Here is a 24,412-nt window from a genome sequence, read left to right as displayed (position 1 = left end):
CTTCTCCTACTTTTTGAATTCATTTGAAACAAATCAAGAGTTGATAAATAAACTATGTAATTGTATATTTTCCCATTAATATGTATATAAAATTTCTCGAACGTTGTATAAATTCATAGAAATGTTCTTAGAACGGAGTCGATGCGAAGATCATTCCTATCTAAGAAAATCATTTCTATAAATTAATAGAACGTTCGAGAAAACCAAAGCTACGATCTACCAGTCTTATTCACTTGTAGCATTCTTAATCTCTCCTGCGCTCTCTCTCTCTCTCTCTCTCTCTCTCTCTCTCTTCCCATCTGTCTTTGCATATCAATTCATCTTATGTGCATATCACTTGTTTATCCAACTATTATGAGTTGTGTCAAATCCTAACCATTTGACAAACATTTGATTACCACGTTTCTTTAGAACTTATTGTATAAGATACATATCAGGATATTTTGCTTTAAACAATTACAGTGAAAATTTCTGTTGTCCAATTGAGTGTATAACCTTTCTCAAATATATGATTTTTTTACTGATTCGCACTCTATCTCCAATTTTAAATTTTGTTTCTTTCTTGACCGCTAATGTTTCCTAAATCTTGACGAAACTTCATTAATATTTTTATTATTAACATTTATGGGCTTCATCCCAATAGTGCTATGTTTGGTATTATTGTATGTGGTCAGTTTTTTAGATACAATATCAATCCATTTATAGTTGCCGCGTAAACTAAAATGCATCCACATTTTATTTTTAAACGTTCTGTTAAAACGTTCACAAATTGAAGCTTTAAGATTGCTGTATGTTCAATAAAGATTAATTCGATAATATTTCATAATTTTTTGAAATTCGGTATTATAAAATTCCTTTCGATCCCTGGTAGAAATAAACCTAAAAACTGGGAAGTTCTTGTGTTAAAATCCTAAAAACTTGCCAGTTTCTAGATTAATTTCTACTAGGGATGATCAGTAGTGTGCAAAATTTTTGGTGTACGGCCTTTTTTTTCAAAATAGATTCCATAGCTACTGCAATTAATTCTTTTCCAATTTTTCATTTTAAAGGGACTGTCCAAGCGTTTACGTTTTCCAACATTTTAGAAAATATGTCAATAACTGTAAGCATATTATATTAAGCATATTATAATTTCGTCGCTAATTTATAACCTTTATTTTGAGATGCATAAGGCTCCACAAGATCATCCTGTCACGATTCATCTAAATTATAATAAATTTTCGTCGCTAATCATTGCAACGTGCAGGTTTATGGAGTTCCTCTACTAGCCTTTGTTGTTCCATTCTCTAAGAAGCTTTAAATAACAAGATTTAAGTTTGAAAATTTGCCATTAATCTTGTCTCTATTTTGAAAGATTCTTATTTGCGTTTGGATCGCAAATAATGTTTAAATATTTTATCTTTATAATCATAAATTAAGACACATGGCGCAGGAGTGAAAGGACGGAAGATATAAATAAATTTTACACGACACCATAATATATTTTGAAATAAGTAAGAAATATATATTTTATTTTTATTAAATTCGAAATTAATGATTCATGGAATATAATGAAATATTTATTGATTAAATAGAATACGCGATAAACAAAGGAAAATTGATATAAACGTACTTGATGATTGAGTCTGAAACGGAAATAATATCTACGGTACGTGGTTTTACAAGAAAATGAACCAGACTATTGAATGTGAAAAGATAATGAATGAACTCTGTAGCGTGATGCGTTGGTCGGAACGCATGCTCAACGCCCAGGTATGCGTAATTCCGTGAAAACAAAATGCTACTCGAAGAGAAAGGAAATAAACTTCATAGAGAGTACGCTCGGTTCCGCGTAGTTGTTAGTTAGTATGAAATTAATGACAATTTTTGAAGATGAGATGACGACGTGCGTCCTGGGACAACTACCGGGCGAGTGTTAAAACTATGTCGGATGCCACGGGATGCCTCGAACTCTGCGATCTCGTGGCTGCGGTTGTTGAAATTCTCTGGAAAACACGACGTCAGAGCGAAACAAATTGATTTGCGCTGCGGCGTGATAGATTGCTTGAAGGTTTCGGAGAGAATGCGTATGGCTCCCGCACGATGCGAGAATGAACGTGAGAGCGGCGCTCGACAAGATAAACTCGGTAACGCATTTTCATTTACGCAATGCTATTACCGAGTTTATTTACGCGCAGACGCGGCACGGGAGCACCCGATGAAAGCCGAAGCGCGCGCGGCACGTTGCACGCGACGGTGCACGCGACTGAGAGAGAACGATCAGGCTGAGCTCCGAAGCGAGAAAGTAGGCGGGGCTAGTGCGCACTGGCGTACTATGTACGAGCGGCTCTCGCGCTTCAGTACAGGCCCGTACCTATAAAAAATAAAAAATAGGGCGCAAGTGCCCGACCGTATCTCACTTGGCAACGAGGCGGAACAAAAATCAAATTTCTACTTCTGAATATATGTGGAGCAGCAATGGCCGGAAACTGGATCTTGAAATTTCCTTCAACTATTTGCCCTAACTTATCAAGATCTTCTCTCAATTTACTTGCAATATCATTTAAAAGTTTCACTTTCCATTCAATTGCACGTTGCATCGTACTTAAATTAACTGCATTATTTACTTCTTAAGCATCAGCAACATTACTTAATCTTTTATTTTTCAAATTAAAATGTCTATCGGCGGTGACCTTGTAACCAACACCGGGTGGACATTGCTTTCGTCAAGTTGTCGTCCAAACACATATATAGCTTCATATTTTTTTTTCTAAAACAGGATTAATAATTTTGCTTAAACGTTCGATTCGTATTTTGAAACGCTCCCTATCACATGCTTTTTGTTGTCACTTGGAATGTCAAGCTGTTCGACTTGCATATGCCCGCAACATACATTACGTGAACAATAGTTTTATCAAGATCAAAATGAACTTTTTTCATTTTTATAGCTTAGCTGCTCTTTTTCCCTCTCTTAATATATTAAATTTGCTTCTCGGAGCTCATCTATGATAGAATGTATCTCATTTATATGTTTATTATTACTAGCTGATGACTCAGCTATTAATATGCGAAGGCGATCGACTAATTAATCAGGATCATCCCAGTACACAAAACTGTTAGAGAATATTTTCTCATAAGTTTATACCTCGGTAGAAGCCCCGTTCCTTTCCTTCAACAGCTTTATGTCTTATCTCTTTATTAAAAAATGGTTGGATGTAAGTTTTATTCTTTTGACTATTGAGTTGACGCACAGGTTGATCTTCTTCATTATTTTTTCGAAAAGCGTTTGTCTGCTCAATAATTTGCCGATAATTGTCAATGTCGTGAAAAGTTATCCGCACTGCGTCAAGTTGCTTTTTGAAAAGAAGTTTAAGTAAACCTCTACATGCAAAATAATTATTTTATTCTTAACAATCGCATTATTTTGTGTAGTACTAATTGTTGAATCACAAATTTTCAGTTCATTATTTTCTTGTCTTACTCCAAGTATATTATCTAACCAACTTTTTGGGCTTCTTAAAAGTATAGATAAATAATGTTTATTAAATGAAACTGCTTCATCATCGTCCTGTTCACTTTCAGCTGTTTTGAATGATATTTTTGAATTACGAATAGTAATATCATCCTTATTAGAATCGTCGGTAGTTGATTGATTTTCTTTACTATCGTCTGTAATTTATTGAGCGGTTTTATTATTATCATTAGTTGATCTGCTTTCCTTTTTGTTCGAAAAATTATCACGTTTTTTTTTTTGTTCTTGCTTTGACTAAATTTTTTTGCTGAATTGATGTTTGAGTAAGATCAATAAGTTTTTCAAGAGGTACAGTAATAGGCTTGAAAGTTTCATCTAAATTTTTTTAGAACTATTTCTACTCTGTTGTAATAGTTTATATTTTCGCTTGACTGCTGCTCTTGATTTTTCAAGTTCACTGAGAATACTTTTTTTTGATTGTGCTTGTATTTCGACATGTTGATATTTCCATAATTCGTAACATAACATTGTCAATAACAACGAATCCATACTTATTCTTCCAACACATTGAACAAAAATATTTAAATGTATTGTAAAACATATCTGAATTAACATGATCGTTATAAATATGTCTTAAATTCATATCATCTTCTTTAAATAAAACTAACATATTGGCATTATCTCATATGAAATGTTTTGGAATACGAGCATACGATTGACAAAGGTAGAAACAATCTAAATTTGTGTGTCTTCCTATACAAAAGAAGGTTTAATATTATCTTGTTTCTCACACGCTATATCGTCGAACACTACAATAGAATGTACAATAGAGGAAGTACGTCATCGATTGACACCACTTCATCCTTTATCTTTAAATGGAAAATATTGGATACCATTTAGAGGCTTCAAAAGACGTTCGAGAAATACATATTTGAATTGTTCAAGAGATTTTGAATATACATAAACATTTCCAAATTTAAGTCCATCAGGATGTATTATAACAGAAAGGAGCACATTAGTTTTACCAGAATTGGATAGTCTGCATAAAGTAGCTCGAATATTATTAGGAAGTAAATCTCCATGACGATAACATGTTTTTTTTTCATCTAATAAATTATCAAAATTTGATACTGGTAACTTTATTCTCTGTTCTTTGAACTCCGTACTCAATTTTATATTATAAATAGCAGGGTTATATAAGCAAAGTTTTAGCATAAATGTGTATATCTCAATTTAAATATAATAATAAGATTTTATTAAGGATTTACTTAAGTCTTATTAGTATAGTGATAATTTCTTTCCAACCATAAATTAGTAAAATTGTATTTTGCTGGTAGTCTTCTCCATGACACAGGTGGTTTAAGAGATACATCTGCGTCACTGATGAATTCACATAAAGCAAAACAATAGATAATTCCTTTACAAATTGTCTTATGGGCTGCTGAAAGCCTTGCGCATCTAGTACGTATGCTGTCATGATGTTCAATTGTCTTGCCAGAGTCCGTTGCGCTTATATTTAAAGCTGTACCCCCCCCCCCACTGCGTAAACAATTTTTTTTTCACATTCCTTCTAATAGCGTTATACTCAATAATACGATCGTGTAGAATTAAACAGTAAGCTGATGTTGCTGCTGGAAAATCTTCTCGAACCACGAATTCCAACCGTACATCTTCGGGAGCTTTTTCTAATGACTTACTTTGTTTAAAACAGTCAATAACTGTTGAAGGTGCAAAATTCAAAAAATCGCTTTTGTTGAGTATAGGCTCTGCACCTCTATTATAGTATGTATCTTGAAGATGAGCATACATATCGTATAATATAGCATACTGATTTTGATTAATGCTAAGATTTGAATTATTGTAAGGGTAATATTGTGAATTGAGAAAAATTGCAGTGATCAAAGTTACTAGAATTTGTGCTTCTTTGACCTTTACGATTCATTTGAAACCCTAAAATTATGTAGCGAGGCTTTTCTCGTTGATTTGATGTTTTAACAGTCCAAACGTGTTTTGTTGTTCTAGGAAGTAATGGATATTCATATAGTTCCCATGCACGAAAACTCATAGCTATAGATTTATCTTTTTAAAGAAAATTGAGAAGGCGAATTTTGTATTTATCAGACATAATAATGTAAGTCATTAACCATTCAATTTTCGAAATGTTAATTTAAAAATTTTCATTTATGCGTTTATTATTTTCTCCCGTTACTACTGTTAAAATAACAGAATTAAAATCGTTTTTAGATCTTGTAAGAATCAGTTCATATTTCATGTTGACTTTTATTTTTCAATAATCCTCAGCAAACCCAAGAATCATACTTAATGGTATTGATACATCAAAATAACCATTAGCATCTGTTAATTTTTTTTTTCTTAGATATCTATCTATCCTGAATTTTCATACAACAAACTCTTACTATCATTAAGCGATATAAAATTTTTCATGAGTGTTGTTAAGCCAACATTTTTACATTTATCAATTCCGATCCCGTTCATTTCATAACGTATTTCCTCAAACAAATGACAAATAGCATTGTTGACTTACTTTGTATTTGTAAGCACTCCCCCTGATACCTTTGTTATTTGACCAATTATATGTAACACATTTGAAGAAGGTATTATTTGTCAAACACTACTAGTGAGTGTATACTCAATGCTTCCTCTATTGTGTTTTGAAACAGCAAAATATTTTACATGTTATTTTTTTCCACGAAATTTTACTCTTAGACCAAGATTTTTTTTAAATTGTATATTTTCTATTGTTAACGCCTTGAGCGGACTCCTTCGATTGAGTTGTTGGTGGTATGGTGCGCTTTTAATATAATCCCTACTTAATTTATTATTATTATAAACTATGTTCATATTTTATAATATAGATTTTATATGTTGTCTGATAGTTATAATTTCCCTGTGAAAATTTACCAAATCACCGTCTTGATCTACAATACGCAATTGTATATTGTCAATGATCTTAACAGCTACAGGTAAATAAATTACTTGCATAGAAACTTCAATAATTTTATAACCAGGAAGAACAGCTGTTTGATTGTTATATAAGTTCCTGACATGATGTTGCACTCAACTCTTAAGACGTTGACCTTCAGAATTGCTACAGGTAAATCAGATTTATGCGTTGTGTTTGCAGATAAAATACGCTTAGTAAATCAACTTCGTGACTACACTTGATAGTAGATCTGAGCGTATTATTATTAGGTTTTCAAAATAATGATATTCCTTCAGGTGCAAGTTTTTCTTGTAAAGTGCGCTCAATATCTTCAATTTCCCAACTACCGTCGCTAATGTAGATATTTGTCCTCCTACGTAAAACGTATTACAACCAATATCAATATTAGGAATAGAGTTAAAAGTCAGGAGTTTAACTAACCCGAGAACATAGTTTTTGCTAGGTGGTAATTCTATAGGTGGAAAATATTGTACTTCTAGAATGAATGACTTTCCTGATAGACTGAGCATTAAGGAATCCTCCATGATCGTATCTAGCGAACTGAAGATTTAAAAATGATGCAACACCTTATTTAGCCCCACACAAAAATTCTAAACATAGATACCCACATACGTAGATATTAAAATTTTGATACCTTTCTGGATTGTATTTTTTAGTAGTTTTCACTCTAAAATACTTTATAAGTTCTCATGGTGGTTGTAAATCACCAAAACTATTGTGAGATGCTCACTTTTAGCACCAAAAATTACTTTATGAAAAACACAAACAAATAGAAACAAACAAACAATTTAAATAAAAAAACAAAGACGAAAACCAGAAAAAATTATTAAAACTCAAGGCGATGATACAAGAAATATAATTAAATTTAGAGAAAACAATAAGATTTTATTAATATAAATTGAATATTGAGACAATTGCGAATAGAACCGAATCCGCGAACATAATAATCACGATACAAAATTTTCAAGCGCGCAGGGCATTCGTTACGATCCGAATCCGAATCCAAATCCGTCAACAACAAAATGGACGCACTTCAAACGGACTTTATTCAACTAAACACCACGACGAAGCAGCGATAAAAATGACGTTCGCACACCAGTATACGACAAGCACACCAGGAATAGAAGGAAGCAGCAAGAAGGAGAAATTAGGAAGACAAGATAAGGAAATTCACTCACACATTCGCAAGAGGCACAATGCTCGCACTACATCCACACACCTTAAGAATATATCGTCGGTCCCTACAAAGAGTAGTACGGTTCAGATTTGCTACGAAAACTAGTACGGTTCAGATTTGCTATAAAGACTAGTACGGTTCAGATTTGCGGCGAAGACTAGTACATTTCAGATCTTTCCCACATGAAAAAATCTAATTGTTTTGGAGAAAAACAAATAGTTATGTCGGTTAAAACTAATAGAAGTGCAATGTTTTTGAAGTTACCAAAAAATTTTTTTTAAATTTCGAAATTTAAAAAGTTGTTATGAGATTTAATATTCATTTTTTTTTTCTAATTAAAGTTTTCAATAAAACTTTTTGTTGCTTTTAAACTACTGCTGATTCATAATAACGCGGTCCATTTTTGGGTGGTAAATTTCTCATAATAATACCACGAAAATATGGAATTTTTAAAATTTTAACATATTTTAATAAATCTACGTCAGTAAGATCTTTTTTTGGCAAATTTATTTCAAAGTTTTTTTTCTGCTGATTCTCTTTTTTGTTCATACAAAATTTCTTTTTTGCATTTTTTTGCGGATTTTCGCATGTATTTTGTCAAGACATTGACCTTTGTGAGATTCAAGAAAAACACCGTAATCTTTTTTATATGGCATTAGATAAAGATCTTTACCTAAAGCAATAGCCTCCATAGTTTTATTGTGTCGTTTGCTTTCTTCAAGTTTACGTTTGGCTGCATAAGCAGCATTTACTGCTTTTGCAATACCAGCTGCACCACCTTCCAATGCACATGTTGCACTTAATCTATCAAAAAGCAGAATTAGAAATGGAAGAAATCCTCGAATTTTTTGAGGTTTTGATAATACACGTAGAACGTGGACATTCGTCTTTCCACCGAATTTTTTGACAGTTTCACGTGCTTTTTTTAAAGCATTACGAATCGTAACAGGTGAATATTTGCTCCCTGGAGTTAAAGATTTGGCAGTTGTTTTGACTACATTAGCGAGTGTGATAGAAGCTGGTTTCTTTTTTCTCCTACTCTTCTTTATTATCATACCAAATTTAGATTTTAGTTTCATTGCGTTTGTTACAGCATAAGCAGCAGCCTTTTCACCTAAACTTGCATCTTTAGCAAAAACTCGGTGCCAGGCCTTATCAGCTAAAACATTGTCAGTCACATTTCTAGCTTCAACACTCTCTCGATTTTTCGAATAGGCAATGTCGTGCTGTTTACAGACTGCATCAAGTAGATTGATTCCAGAATCACCTCGAGCAAGGCGCTCCTTCAATTTTGCACCAGGACCGCAGTATTGATGTCCCGTCAAATTTAGCTCGAAAAGTAGCTTATTAATCAGTGTGTTCACTATCGTCCTTTGTGTTTTTCTGCCTGTTTTTCTCGTCGTTGTTGTCGTACGATGTCGATGTTGTTGTTGTTTTTCTATCACTACTACGATTTCTATTATTGCGGGAGGAAAAACTTTCCACCTGTTGCTACGAAAAATTTGATTTTCTATTCGTTTTTCACGCATGGAAAAGGGCCTTTTTCATGCACGGATTGTGAAAAATACATTATCAGGTAAAAAATAAGAAGTATCAAAATTCCCAATATCTCGTTTAATAAAATCATAAATGTCGTGACAATATATTTTATATAATAAACTGTCAGTATCTGAGTAAAGTAGTTTACATTTTTCAGCAATTCTTGTTTTATATATATGTATAAAACACAAATAAGTATATTCAAAACGTATAAGAATGCGAACGCGTCTTTCTGTCTCGAGAGCTCAGAGAGAAGTAAGCGCCGCCGCCGCCGCAGCTGCGGCGAGGCCGGTAAGAGGGGGAGAGCGCAGTTCCATCATGCCTTGCACACATGGAGTCTCCGGCGGGCCGAAGTCTGCTCGCTTACACTCAACAGTTATAATTGAAGATTATTTTTTAAATGGTAAAACCGTATTCAAAAATAGATGCATTGAAGCATTCTGTATTTATTCTACAATCAATAAAGTGTCAATTTTGACAACTAAATTTTATCTATTTATAAAATTATAAAAATCAATTTTTTGCATGTGTATCGAACGTTATTTCCTGATACAGGGGGCGGAAAATGTACTTGAACGCACACGGAGCGTGCGTAATAGTGCATTTTACGCACAATATTTCGTAATATATTTTAAATACTGTCTTATTCAATAATTAAGATAAGAATTAAATAAAATAATAATAAAATTAATTTATCTTTATATGATGATATAAAATATGATTTTCTATAAAATTACATAATCTTCCATAAATGTTCAGCAGAAGAATGTCGGAATTGAGACAAAGTCAACAGTTATTTACAGGTATCATTGATTTTTTTCAGTATTTTTTTAGTTTACTGCGGATGGTGCCAAATTTCAACAGTTTTCAATAGTTACGTTAATTAGATTCTATTATAAAGTGGTGCGGCAGCGCCGCGAAGGCGAATTTCAGAAGCAGACTAAGCCACGGTACCCGCGCTACTATTTACTTCTATGTTAGAGTTCGCATTTTTCATTACAAAGAAATAAATGCATTTCTTTCTTGTCTCTAATATATTTTGACTTATATCATGTTTTATTATGCCTAACTATGATTATCAACAAAAATATTGATAAAAATTACCTTTGATATAATACACGAGTGTGTCATTCACAAAATGGTCAAATTAAATCAAAAAATGTTAGGACCGTTAAGTTAGCTGACACAAGTTAGGACCGTGAAGTTGGCCGCACAGCTATACACAGATGGATATTGCTTTCTCATCGGGTTTCTGCATGCTCGCTCACATATATTTTTTAGTGTCTAGGTGTGGAAATATTTTGAAGGTGGTGTCTAGGTGTACGGGGTGACCGATGACGAGGTTTAGGTGGTGCGCTCCGTAAATTGTTATAACTAGGTAAATACATCATTCGAGGGCGGTGTCAGGTGTACGGGGTGACCGATGACGAGGTCTAGGGGGTGTGCTTCGTGGTTATTTTTGTCTAGGTGTAACAATCATTCAAGGTCAGTGTCTAAGTGTACAAGGTGGCCGATGAGGTGTAAGTGATAAAAATGTTACAATAAAACCATGGTCAAAAGGTGCTAAAGATGGTTATATTTTATTTTTAGAAGAAATATAAAATACTTAAAGAAATTTAATAAAAAGGACAAAAACTCAAAAATTAGCTTTTAAAAAAGTAAAATGTTAGGCGAGTTTGATATATTCCGCAACGAAATAACAGATAAAAAAGAAATGAGATCAATTAACCAAAACCCAGTTTATTATATTTAATCATAATGAAGCAACAATATTTGTTTTAGTCAATAAAGGGCTTACTTAACTTAAGTTATATACTGATTAATAAGAAAAACTCACAAGATACTTACTACCTAACTTGCCATGACCGTTTCATTTTGTTTATTGGTGAACATTTTCTCTCTATGTATTAGAACGCCATAAAAACACCATGGGTACAATAAAACGGTCATATGAAGTTACGTAGTAAGTATCTTGAGAGTTGTTTCTCGCTTCATTAAGATTAAATTGTGACGGCTAAGTGCACGTCAAATGTCTAACGGCTAATCATGTACTAAATGTAATAAGATTATTGTTTCAGCAAGCTGCCAACGAGCGCCGAAACGAGCAAGAACGAGAAACGAGGCAAGATAGAGACAGAGAGAGTGAGAGCATAGGTAGCGCGGTTGCCGCCTGGCCGCACAGCGTTGGCGAGATATGACAACGATGTGCCGACGGCCGGGAGAACCGCGACTAGAGTTAGTCTCGCTGCGCTATCCACACGAGTAGCTCGCGCTACTGTATACGCGGATTTGTTGTGAGTCCTGCGAGCATCTCGAGAGCGAACGATATTCATCCGTGCGTTACCGACGAGCTGCTGCGACGCCCGTCCGAACTGTACATCTCCACGTCCGAGACTGGACCACGTCCGTTGCGTCAAGTACTACTGCCACTACCGAGTTGTAAGTACCTGCACTCTCACTCTCTCACGTCGACAGGGTAATATCTCTCGTCTCTCTTTATCGTTCGTCGAAGTGTGCGGTGTTTGCACCTCCGTGTATAGTTACAGTTGAATATACATTTCCTTATCTAAACTTCTCGTGTGTTATTTCCTACGACCCGACCTACGCCGCCTCCGCGGGCTCGTGTAAAAACACGTGCATGATCTGAGTCGGCCGAGCCGTCCCTTCTGCACGCCCGACGTTAATTTACAATAAACAGGGTCCTTCTGGCCCTGGTTATAACATGGCAGGACAGTATTAACCGAGTGTTCTAAAATATAATAAACTTAACTTTGGTTGATTGATCTCAGTTCTTTTTTACCTGTTATTTCGTTGCGGTATATATCAAACTCGCCTAACCTTTATCTTTTATAAAATTTAATTTTCTTTAATGTTATTAAAGGTGTGTTTTTAAAAAAGTTACGAAAAATGTGCAGAAATCTGAAAATAGCTATTTTGATTGGGAACAAGCTAGTGAACGTAGAAGACAGCAATTATAAAATGAAGAAAACTGTTTTGATAAAATTGTTGTCTCACTTATTGATAATTATTGTCTGTTGTAATTTATTAATTTTCTTAATTGTAAAATTTTACACCTAAAAAAATCTAACTAAAATATCTAGCAAACTAAATAAAACTAAGACAACAAAATATTACTATTATCTGCATTTCAAAAAAACAATAAAAATTTCGCAGCAGTATTGCTCAAGGATTATTTGCAATATTGCGTCAATATTGTAAAATAAAGGTAAAAACATTAAATGAAAAAAATTATATAAGCGTTTTCACGAGTTCTTATGTTCCCATATAGACCCGAATCTTTCAGCATTATTGCGTTCACAGATTTGCTGGATTCAATAATATTGTTGAAAGATTATAAAACCTTGCTAAGCTTTTGAAGCAATATTGCTGTAGACAGCTATGTCCGTTCTACCATTGCAAGTTCGCCTGCTCTGGGCCGGCTCGTCTACAGCACTTAATATCGTTAGAACATTGTCTTAAGGTTGCATAACTAGATTCCGCAATATTGCACAATGACATAATAATCTTGATCCGACTATTGGACAGCAATGCTACCAGATTAAACAATATCGTATTTAAAAATGTTTGCAATGGTATAAATCTTTTTTTTATAAATGCAAAATGATTTTAGATAATATAACAATATTTATGAAATATTGTACTATCTAGTGAGAATGTTGTTTCATAGTCGCAGTAACATTATAATGCCCTTATGCAATGTTGCCAAATTTCGTATTGCAACCTTGAGATAATATTCGGACGATATTGGGTGTTGTACACAGGCAGGCCCAGACTGCAGGCGAACTTACAATGGTAGAACGGACATAACGGTCCACAGCAATATTTCTCCAAAAGCTTAGCAAGGTTTTATAATTTTTCAACAATATTATTGAATCCAGCGAATCTTTGAACACAACATTTAAGCAATATTGCTGAAAGATTGGGGTCTATATTGGTTCGTTTCGGGATAATATAGCATCCAATCTTCTAGCAATAGTGACGGAAGACTGCATTTGCAGATTCGAAAATATTATACCAGGATTTTATAACCTTCGGAAAATTTTCCTGCAATACTACTGTAAGGCATGATGTCCGTTTTCGGATTGCATTTCCAAAATACAATAAGCATATTGTAGCAATACTGCTCTAACATTATTTGTAATATTGTGTCAATATTGTTAAATATAGGTGAAAAGCACTATTGTTAAAAAACTTGAATAAGCTTATTTATAACACGTGCATGAATAAGACCATTTTCGGCGCCTATAAAGTGAACCGAAAATAGGGTTTTCCGAGCGTCAGACAAAATGTAGAGCAAGATTAACTGGTCTTAATCCAGGTATAAATTAATCCATTTTCGCTACCTATAAGGTAGAACGAGCCTACAATAATTAAAGAATCGGAAATCAAGAGCAACAAATATGGTCGAATATGACAAATATTTTTGCTGCTCTTGATTTTTTTTTTCATCTCCTTACTAAAGCTTTAAATCGTTAAAAACTTTTGAAACAATTTCCAAATATTCCAAAATTTTCAAAATTTTGATTAATATATATATATAAATTAAAATGACTCACCCTGTATATATATATATATATATATATATATATATATATATATATACAGGGTGAGTCAAATTAAAATGACTCACCCTGTATATATATATATATATATATATATATATATATATATCACTGTAACTCGACTATTTACCTTTGTTGAGAGTAATGCAATGCAGCATCCAAGTTTAAGATTGATTGGCTGAGGCGTTTTTGAAATATAATTGTAACGTACATTCATACATTTAAACTTCAACTTCAGTTAAGCCTTTAGAACTTTAAATATAAATATATTATGAATGCGAATATTTTTTTCCTTAGTAAAAAGAGTCCAGAAAAAAGTGAGAATTTTACGAAACCATACACCAACTATTTATAGATTTTAAAAAAGCGTACGACTCTATTAAGCGAAGCAAAATGTATCAAATTCTAGTACTTCTCGGTGTACCGAAAAAACTCGTGAGATTAATTCAAATATGTCTGAACGGAAGCACGGGAAAGGTCCGAGTAGGCGGTAATGTATCAGAACCCTTCATGATACGCGATGGTTTAAAACAAGGGGATGGGCTCTCTACGGTGCTGTTCAACTTAACGTTAGAGTATGCCGTTAGAAAAATGCAGGTTAGCCAGCTGGGCGCAACGCTTAATGGAACAACGCAGATACTAGGCTACGCAGATGATTTGGATATACTGGGGGATTGTAGGGAAACGGTAGCAAGAAACGCGGAAATCCTCATAAAAGCGGTGATGTATACAGGGTTAGAAGTGAGTGAATCAAAAACAAAGTACATGATTGTGGATAAGCTAGGCATCTGCAGAGGGGAGGAAGATCTCAGAGTTGGGAATTTTACTTTTGAAAAGGTTAGCGAATTCAGGTATCTGGGTACGACCATAAATGATAGAAACGAGATTAATGTCGAAATAAATAAGAGACTCCATTCGGGTAATGCTTGCTTCTACGCCGTGAGTAATTTACTTAAGTCGAGGCTGTTGTCTAAAAACGTTAAAATAAGAATATACAGGACAATAATACTGCCGGTGGTTCTGTACGGGTGCGAAACGTGGGCTCTCACTAAGCAGGCGGACAACCGTTTTAGGGTATTTGAAAATAAAGTCTTGCGAAAAATATACGGGCCGAAGAAAGATGAGGAAACCGGGGAATGGAGGAGACTACACAATGATGAGTTACACAATCTGTACGCGTCACCAAATATTAACAGAATAATAAAATCGCGCAGATTGGGATGGGCAGGGCACGTAGCGAGAATGGGAGACGACCGTACGGAAAACGATTACAACCACAATTTGGCCTATATACATGATACTATACATGTGCTACACAAAAAAACTGTTTTTTTTACACGAGTTACGTCTCAAAAATCAATCTTTCAAGTGCTCCCATATCAAGGATATTTACAGCACATGAATCTGACTTCGGCTCAATGTTCCTTTTGATATGAAACTATTATCCTATGTAGTTAGATTAAGATTTAAAAAGACGGCGCGCATGTTTACTATTCAATTTTGTGACAATAAAAAAACGCAAAAATGTACTTACACAGATACAGCGCAAGAAAAAAATTTTTTTTTTCCGAGAATCGCACACGAATTTCCTTTTAGATGAAGTTGTGTAATAATAAAAGCTGACTTATTTAACGTGGAAAAAAATCGATATCTTTAACGGCGTCCGAGAAAACCTGTTAAGAATAGACAAGTTTACTCAACTTAGACACCAAATCTACAGATTTTAGTCTACTTATCTTCTGAGAATCATTTTAAGCTGGCACCTATGAGGTTGATTCTTCATAGACATCTATATTTCTTACTCTTACATGAAAATACCGTTTATTCGACATGAAATTGTAAATGTAAATAAAATTTTTATCCACTTACGTAGGAGTTTAAAAGTTCTGAGGAATTCCCCATATGTATATAGAGTGTGAAAATATTTGTTAAAGTTCGAGTGCTTTTTAGAATGGACGAAAGAAGCGCACCGTGCAATATTAAGCGCGCGAGGCGCGCTTGATTTTGCTAGTATACATATAACAAGTATGTCTTTACCAGGTCCAGCGTCAGGATTCAGTTCGTTTCTCAGATATGCGATGTCATTTATCTCAAAGTGTACATTATCTTCGTTGTCTTCTTGTTCATCTTCTTCGCCTTCTTCTTCTTCTTCTTCTTCGTCTTCTTCATGTTCTTCATTCGCTCTTCGTTGAGGCCGCCGAATCCGCTCATTGAATTTGTGTACTAAATAAAAGAAATCATTTAATCATTTTCTTGTATATCTAAATCATTTGTTCTTATAAGGTATTACTAGAATGACTATCCCATTAATCGAAAGTTAGTTTTCATTTTTTGCAAAGCATGATGTGATTTAGTAAATAATCTTATTTTATAAAAATGATTTTTTTTGGTTGCTAATAGGTGTTAATAAATACACCAAAAATGCTGCTTTTTCTGATTTCTTTTAGATACTAACTAGTTCAGGTGGGTTACAAAAATAAAACAATGTATCGATCAATATTTTGAAGCTGAGAAAGTCCATTGTTTTTATGGAATAAATTAACATATGAGTTACAGAAATTTACTATAACTAGTCAATTCATTATAAGTAGCAAATCTCTGTAAGTACAGATATTGCCAATATTTCTACTAGGAAGTATTTTTGTTTGTTCTTAAAATTTTATATAATCTACATTACTATTAATAATTTTACCAACCTCTTGCAAAATGATAACGCCTCAAACCAGCAATGTGCGTTAGATACTCTTCCACATCATAACTATGATAAATAACAATATTATTATAATTATTTCTCATTTCGTAGACGTATGGTATAAATTTTTAATTTTACCAAAAGAAACGATCTGTTTTTATTTATATTTACACGTGAAGACAGATACCAAAGCTCCTTTCGATATTCAGAGCAAAGATAGCATAATTCTATGTAATTATTTTTATTTATTGCATTGCGTAAACTTGAGTTTACGCCATGCAATGAGTTACTATGAGTTTCAAATTATTTTTATGGATAAGGTGATAAAATTGTATAAAAAAAAATACATCTATGTCTACAGTGAAAAATGTTTCTCTGAGGAGCTATAAATTAATCAATATAGCAAAAAAACAAAATAATGCTGGGTTCACCTACTTTGACCCCTTGTAACTCGAAGAATATAGATTAAAAAAATGTGAAAATATTCATAGGATCCTTTTGCAACCTATAGAAGATATTCCCAGAGTTATAGCGATATTTATTCTTTGACCGGTCGATTTCACAGAGAACCATCCATATATATAAATACTTTCAATCACGCAAAAAATGCGAGAAGTGTACAATATGAAGTTATATTTTATTGTTACAGCTATTGTTACTGACATGTCTTCCTATTCGCCGCATGCTTTCTGCTATTTCCTGGCGACATTTTTGCGATTTTCTATTACTCTACTTGTATATAACTTTAATAGTGCAGTTGAAAAAATTAGCAGCGATGACCATTCATGTAATCCGTGTCCCCACAGTGACCCTTATTTAATACGATACCAAATGCCGAAACCTTTAAGTCAAATAGTATATTGTGCAATCAAGGGAGAAAATAATATTTTTCTAGCAAGGTTGCTTTAGCTGTATTCTAGGTCATCTAATGTGCTCAAAACGAACATGAATACTCCAATCGCGAGCTTCTATTTTCTTATTAGTTTTTTTGTTTTTTTTTTTTTTTTTGTTTTAATAAAAGTATTGAGACAGAACCTTTTTTATGAAATGAAAACAAATAAAAAACATAGGACAGAACTAGTATACTGCAGTAGTCAGATATTTTCATGTATTTTCAAAATTCCTTTTTAAACAAAACTTTCGTCATAATGTTTTATAATTTCTATATTTTTATATTTTTAAAAATCGTAATTTTCTAAATTCTTATGCTAATTTTTGGTTTTTATGCATAAAAAGGACCTTTTTACATTTACATAGAGATAAATGATAATGTATGATCAAAAATATCAGTTACCGCCCCAATAGAAATTCATTTTCAGTTCGCTGTATAGCCAAGTCAGCTTCTACGAGACGCGCTGGTCGCTGAACTGTTACTATAAGACCTCGTTCAGCCATTTCATAATTCGCTGCTGTCTTATCCATTTGAGCCCCCATTCCGTCTACGAAATTTTTTTTTTTAATTAATTAAAATTAATTTTAAATTGATGGACTCAAAATTGAACATGATAATTATTTTGACATGTTCCCTGGTAAAAAACGTTCCCGATAATATCCCCGGAATCCACCGAGATTTGTTAACGTATTCTACTGAAGGTTTCTCGACAAAAACTCTATTAGTAGAATAAATTTTTAGATATAACTTTTTTTCAGATTAGAAGATTGGGATACGGGTTTTGCGAGTGAGCCAACAATTTGGTAATATTCCAACTAATACATAGTTTTTACAAGGAATACATATATAAATTTGAGTTTAAGATTAGCATACACATTGGTTTGCTGACAGCTTAAGGGGATGTCGAAGAGATAGCTTCGTAAATCCGCCGCTAGGTATTTAGTATTTCCAAGATTTTAGAAAAACTAAAAGTCCGATCGAAATTTCTTTTGGTAGAATGATTTATTAAACTTAATACTACGGCGCTACAGGCTTGGTTTTTCATTGCAAGCTTTATTTCAGAAGGTAGTAGTAAAATTAGATTTTAAGGTTGGCGCTGCAATCGCGTGGATACGCGTAAACACCAGCTCGTATTGCCAAGATTTTTGAAAAACTAAAAGTCCGATCGAAATTTCATTGGGTAGAATGATTTATTAAACCAAATCCTATAGCGATACAGAGCCAGTTTTCAATTGCAAGCTTTATTCAAAAAGTTATAGGGAACAGAAAATAGTACATTTCGATACTAGTGCGAAAGAGTTGATCCCGGCACGAGTGTGAGGGTTGTCGCCCGAGCGACGCGAGGGTGACAATCACACGAGTGCAGAATCAACTTCGCACGAGTACCGATCATTATTTTTTAACACAGGCGGCGCGAAATGCGATTGAACGCACGCGATTTCGCGCAGCCTGTGTTAAAAAAGGTGTTTTTAGCTACGACATTCCCTTTTTGTTTTATTTACGACTCTATAACGAACAATCTTTACAATGACAATTATGTTATACTCTTCATTTTACTCAACTGGGCCGAGTCATCAATTTCAATTTATTACTTATGATATCTTTAGCCAACAACTCAATATTAATTATAAACTGTACCATTATAATAATGCAAATGTCTTAAATAACAAGAATAAACTTAATATAAACCTTTTACAACATTCATTATAGCTTTCCGATTATTTTATATAAAAATTTTAAATATTGGTCCAAAATATCTATCAATTTAATTACAATGATAATGCCATACATTTTCTTTAAACATATTCATTAACTTCTGGCATTTTCAAAAACAGTAATAATAAGTAAATTTTTATTTATACTTCAGAAGCTATTAAAAAATTGAAATCCTCCAAAATCAAGAATTACGACACGATGGTTTAAATTTTGTTGATTTTTTATTAGCTTGTATAAATACTAATGTAAAGTATAAATCAATAGTTACTCATTATTACGTTATTTGGCAACGTACGAAGTTCATGAAAAAGTTTAAATAAAATTTATGATATTGTCATTGTAATTAGTCGATTTTATATTTTGTCCAATGACCGATACCAAGCAAAATTTTAAATTATTTCAAGTAATCGGATAGCCACAATAAATGATTTAATATGTTCATATTAAGTTTATACTTGATAAATGAGACATTTGCTCTAGTATATAATGGTACAGTTTATCAATAATATTTTTTTGAGCTATAGATTAGTAAATTGAGATTGATGGTTCATTTAAGTGAAATGAAGAGTATCGCATAATTGTTCTAAATATTGTTTATTAGAATCATTTTAAAATAAAACAAATTAATAATAATGGATTCGGCTGATTTATTAGCTGCAATTATAGTCAAATGTAGTGTACTATGCTGTAAGCAAACTAATGTGTGTGTGCTAATATATTTGTTATACACGATATCGAGATTCCAAGTAGAATTTGTTATACTTTCTTGTGAAAAAACGAATCTATCGGGCTTGTATATTACCGTCTACAAGATATCGGGAATTTTTAACCAGGGGTTTCGTATAAAAATAAGTAGGCAAACTTTAAGAAAATCTTAATAAATTAAAGTTTGATAACAAACTAAAACTCAACCTTTAATAAACTACGATTTTGTTCAATAAATTATTTAATAAGCATTTCAATAAAAAGAAAATACTTCCGTAATATAATATTGTTTTCAGTATATCAATAATTATTGTATTTACCTAACATTCTATAAACGTTGGAACGTATTTCCATTTTCTTTGCTGCATACAAGTGAAAATTCTCACAAGTATTATTGGACCTAACGGGTTTTTGGAAGACTGACAATACTTCAGCAAGTGGTAGCCAATATCTTCTTAGGTAAGCTGCAAAATCTTGCAGCTTTTGTAGTATAGCTGGATTAACGCCATTTCCATTTGCTACATTATCAACAAGGCTAGTGATGTGCATAAATCCTTCTCCAACTTTGTCTGGAGGCAAATGTGCTACCGCATAAGCCCTCTCCAGGATGTACTCGAATTCCATAGGGATATTTTCGTTCCAAAATTTTGCTAAAGCCTTAATAAATAATATTTATTTCTACATTATTATAATATTTTTAAGACAACGAATACAATCTGGTATGAAATAAAAGAGTTTAACTGTTCGACTTAATAGGGGACGGCAGGGCACGACGGGATTGCCGGGTGGAATGAGTTTTCGATTTATTTAAACAGAAAGGACTTTTGACTTGCAAATTCTTTAACGGATTGGAATATAAGGATACAATGTATCCTTCCTTTATCACCATGAGCATTCAAAATCATTTGAAGTATTGAAATTTGCAGATAAAATTTTTAGCCTGTTGCGCGTGGATTATTAAGCAATAAATAATCACTGAAAACAAGATGATAGAATAGAAATTTAAATAACTTTTTTTGTTAATAGTATTTTATATTAAACTGTAATTGCATGATATAATGCAAAAAATGAAGAAAATTACATTTTTAAGAGCAACATATAAACAGATTTAACCTCGCCTTTTTACCCAATTATTTTGAGATGTCGATAACTTTTATAAAATTTATCTTTTCTTCAAATTCTAAAATTATTACACCTTTAAATTCGTATACATTCAAATTACATTCGTAAAAATATAACTATATTCTGTTTATTGTTTGATATATGAAAAACCTATCATGCTCTACTGTGGAACCCATTACTTCCCACCAATGGGGCCTGATTGGTTTTTTGAGATGTATTTTTATCTTGGCTATTAAAAAAACCGTACTTTATCTTTTATACTTTAACCACTTGGATTACATTTTTAATGAGTGATACTACAACAATGTTTTTGGTACAAAATCCTTTTTTTTTTTTTGAAATAAGAACGAATTAAATGCAGACGAATCATACGGATCTCGACGTGACCTGCCCTCCTCTCAGTAGCACATCAGTACCGCTAAAGCCAAATTATATTCGCTATTAATTTCAAGGTAACATAAAAATGCTAAGTAGAACCATATAATTTAGAATTTTTTTCCTATTCTTACAACTTGTGAATTTTTGTGTGACAAAGTCTATGACGTATAAGTCTGTCATACATTTGTGTATTTAAGGAGGTTCTATCGGTAATGGAATTAACATAACGATATATTTAGAATTTCGTTTACAAGTTGGTATATATCTCAAAAACATCCATATAAATTTCAGAAGGCACATGGCATATAATAGAAGTTATTAAAGTTTTTATTTTTCTAAAGTTATTATTTACTTCTACAAAGTATCGTTCATGGGCTCTAAGTGACAAAGTTATAGTAAAAATTTATTAAATACAAGAAACGTACATTTAACATAAAAAGAAAATGAGTCAAATCAACGCCGGTAGGAAATTTTTCATAAATAATTAGGATACATAGAATTGTATAAATGGAATGTATAATCATTATTTTATGATAGTTAATATGTGCAGCTTTTTAGCTAAGTAGATCACACGAATAAACCATAAATAAAAAGGGCACACATTTTAACTAGAGCAGTACCTATAGAACTTCCTTAATGAAATTTTGAAGTTAATAGCAAAAATCTTGATATTTTTACCAGAGAAATCATTTTAAAGATTTGTCCTACTGGAAATAAATAAATAATCGCCTGCTTATAGTGAAATTTACAACCGGAAATAGTTGCAGTTGGAAATTTCTCACGACCACTGTTTATGTGAGATCTTTCAAAATCACCCATTACAGATAGGACATTTCTTCTTAAGTTGGGAACGATTTCAAAAACTTTATCCCATATAGCATTGTACATGGCAGTGGTTCTTGAACTCGCAAGAACATAAATGGCAGGAAATCCCTACGAATAACATTTTTTAACATAAATACAAGATGCACTTGAATCATAATAAGCAAAATTAGTGTAATATATATCATGCTTTTCTATTGTGTCGCGAAATAAGTAGCAAAAGAGGTAGCGATTGCTATTTTGAATTAGTAATTTGCTTAGATGATAAAGATACTTAAAGTTATTCGCAATTAAATGCCGAATGGGCCCCTTACACTACACACATTCATGTACAATGCTCTTCCGTTTCTTAGAATAGGATATTAAAATTTATGGAAATATTTTTCTCCATGTATCACGTACAGTCGGCGGTAGTTAATTCTCGTGAAATATTTTTTAAATGCTCCAATCAGATTGGTGGATTTACAAACCCTAACATCAAAAAGTACGATTTCAAAAACGTTCCACGAGGATCAACTGTCACCGAGTATATATACCAGTCATTTTTAAACAATTATTTATTAACTTACTGTATTCATCTTTCGAAAGTGAACGATAAACACCTACGCACAGTGGGGTTTCCTTGGCCTTATCTATAATTTATAAATTGTTATAAATTGCATACATACATATTAGTGTAATAAACATTAGTATAAACTTTTACTTTAAAGGTCCCATCAGCGTATAATTGTCTGCACCTTGATAGGGTCTCAAGCATACTATCGTGAATAAAAACGAGACCAATCGAACCATCTGTTCCCCGTGCACATCCTCTATAATAGTTTCTCACGGGTGGATAATCTGCCAAAACATCAGCTAATCCTGCCAAAGTTCGAGGAACGGGTGGTACGTTATTTAACCGTTCGGTCCGCATTCTGGATTGGTAAGTCGAATACTTCACTTCGACACGTATCGGGGCATATCTAAGTCCATTAAACAATAGTACTTAATAGGGGACGGCAGGGCACGACGGGATTGCCGGGTGGAATGAGTTTTCGATTTATTTAAACAGAAAGGACTTTTGACTTGCAAATTCTTTAACGGATTGGAATATAAGGATACAATGTATCCTTCCTTTATCACCATGAGCATTCAAAATCATTTGAAGTATTGAAATTTGCAGATAAAATTTTTAGCCTGTTGCGCGTGGATTATTAAGCAATAAATAATCACTGAAAACAAGATGATAGAATAGAAATTTAAATAACTTTTTTTGTTAATAGTATTTTATATTAAACTGTAATTGCATCAGCTAATCCTGCCAAAGTTCGAGGAACGGGTGGTACGTTATTTAACCGTTCGGTCCGCATTCTGGATTGGTAAGTCGAATACTTCACTTCGACACGTATCGGGGCATATCTAAGTCCATTAAACAATAGTTATTATCACTAATTATTACATGGAGAAAAGTAAAAAATAATAAACAGCGATAAATAAAATCGAAGGCAATAAACAATAAAATGCTCTAGTAAACATAAAATGTCTAATCAAGGGGTGCGACAGTGCCGCGCTGGCGAGTAAAAGTATACGAAGTATGTACGACACGACAACGGCGCGCATCGCGGCTCTTATATACTTGAAATTGGGTTCTGTAACCTCAACAAAAATTTCCAAATGCATTCATATCATTATGATTGCCCCTATGTCGGTAATACCTAATTGAAAGCTATTGATCTAATCTTTCTTGAGGAAGACTGGCCTTACTTGCTAAACTATTCATACTGTTCGTTCTTGATCTGATAGATTCTTCTCCCAGGCGAAGCTCTGGTACCTTTAAGAGGAACATACCTTTCTTCTCTATCTTACCTAGCTCTTTTAACGCGTTAGCGAGGCCCGTCTTAATGCACGTTACTCCTACCCTCTGCGTGCTCGATTGTTTCGGTGATTATACCCTACAAAATCTTGAGGTCTTCTCTTTGGCTCTTTTCCACAACCTTGTGAGTTTGGTCTGCACTCAAATCCATGGAGCCTGCGCTGGCCACAGGGGCTTTCACCCGATCGGAACCGTCGGCGGGATTTGATTCTGTGGCCTTACCCGCTTGATAAAATGTTATTTTTAATTTACTCATCATGTTTGATTTCTTTTCGGTATTTCTCCCCCTATCCTGTATCCTAGGAAGGAGCCCTTCAACAATGTGCTAATATCCATGCCAGATGCCTCTTGGTTATTTTAAAGAGGTTGATACTCCTACCCCTCCTCCTTCCCCGCCGCTTGCACAACAGGGCCACGGGCTTAGCACCAGCGTAGCGGAGTTGTGTGTGCGTGTATGTGTGTGCAAGTACAAAACCTACACTTGTTTCAATAGAGTCTCAATGAATATGTAAATGTAA

General features: G+C 33.4%; 2 protein-coding genes across 25 annotated transcripts in view; one reads left to right on the top strand and one right to left on the bottom strand.

Annotated features, from left to right (window-relative positions):
- Positions 1–24,412, top strand: part of LOC100115682 (sodium/potassium/calcium exchanger Nckx30C) — a 570,283-nt gene that overhangs the window by 412,026 nt on the left and 133,845 nt on the right. The window contains exon 4 of one of the 24 annotated variants that reach the window (XR_004227575.2): positions 5,474–5,582. The exons of the other annotated variants lie outside the window; for them this stretch is intronic. The gene's annotated coding sequence lies outside the window, so the exon portion shown is untranslated. The remainder of the gene's footprint in view (positions 1–5,473; positions 5,583–24,412) is intronic. 24 annotated transcript variants of the gene reach the window in all.
- LOC116417646 lies at positions 16,193–20,379 on the bottom strand. Its single transcript, XM_031931837.2, has 3 exons — positions 20,041–20,379; positions 17,702–17,846; positions 16,193–16,473 (listed from the first exon to the last, which is right to left on the bottom strand). The coding sequence occupies exons 1-3, from the start codon at positions 20,342–20,344 to the stop codon at positions 16,404–16,406; spliced, it is 519 nt and encodes a 172-aa protein (XP_031787697.1). The 5' UTR covers positions 20,345–20,379; the 3' UTR covers positions 16,193–16,403.

The sequence above is a fragment of the Nasonia vitripennis genome, assembly GCF_009193385.2.
Source record: "Nasonia vitripennis strain AsymCx chromosome 1 unlocalized genomic scaffold, Nvit_psr_1.1 chr1_random0003, whole genome shotgun sequence".
In the NCBI taxonomy this organism is placed as follows: Eukaryota; Metazoa; Arthropoda; class Insecta; order Hymenoptera; family Pteromalidae; genus Nasonia; species Nasonia vitripennis.
Note: the sequence above shows the minus strand (reverse complement) of the source record. Positions and strands in the feature narration are given on the sequence as shown.

Coding starts and splice junctions, on each gene's coding strand:
- LOC116417646 (XM_031931837.2), bottom strand. CDS start 20,344: ATGGAATTCGAGTACATCCTGGAGAGGGCTTATGCGGTAGCACATTTG. Junction 17,847..20,040: donor CAACGTTTATAGAATGTTAG/GTAAATACAATA, acceptor AAAATTTCGTAG/ACGGAATGGGGGCTCAAATG. Junction 16,474..17,701: donor AATGAATTTCTATTGGGGCG/GTAACTGATATT, acceptor TATTTATCATAG/TTATGATGTGGAAGAGTATC.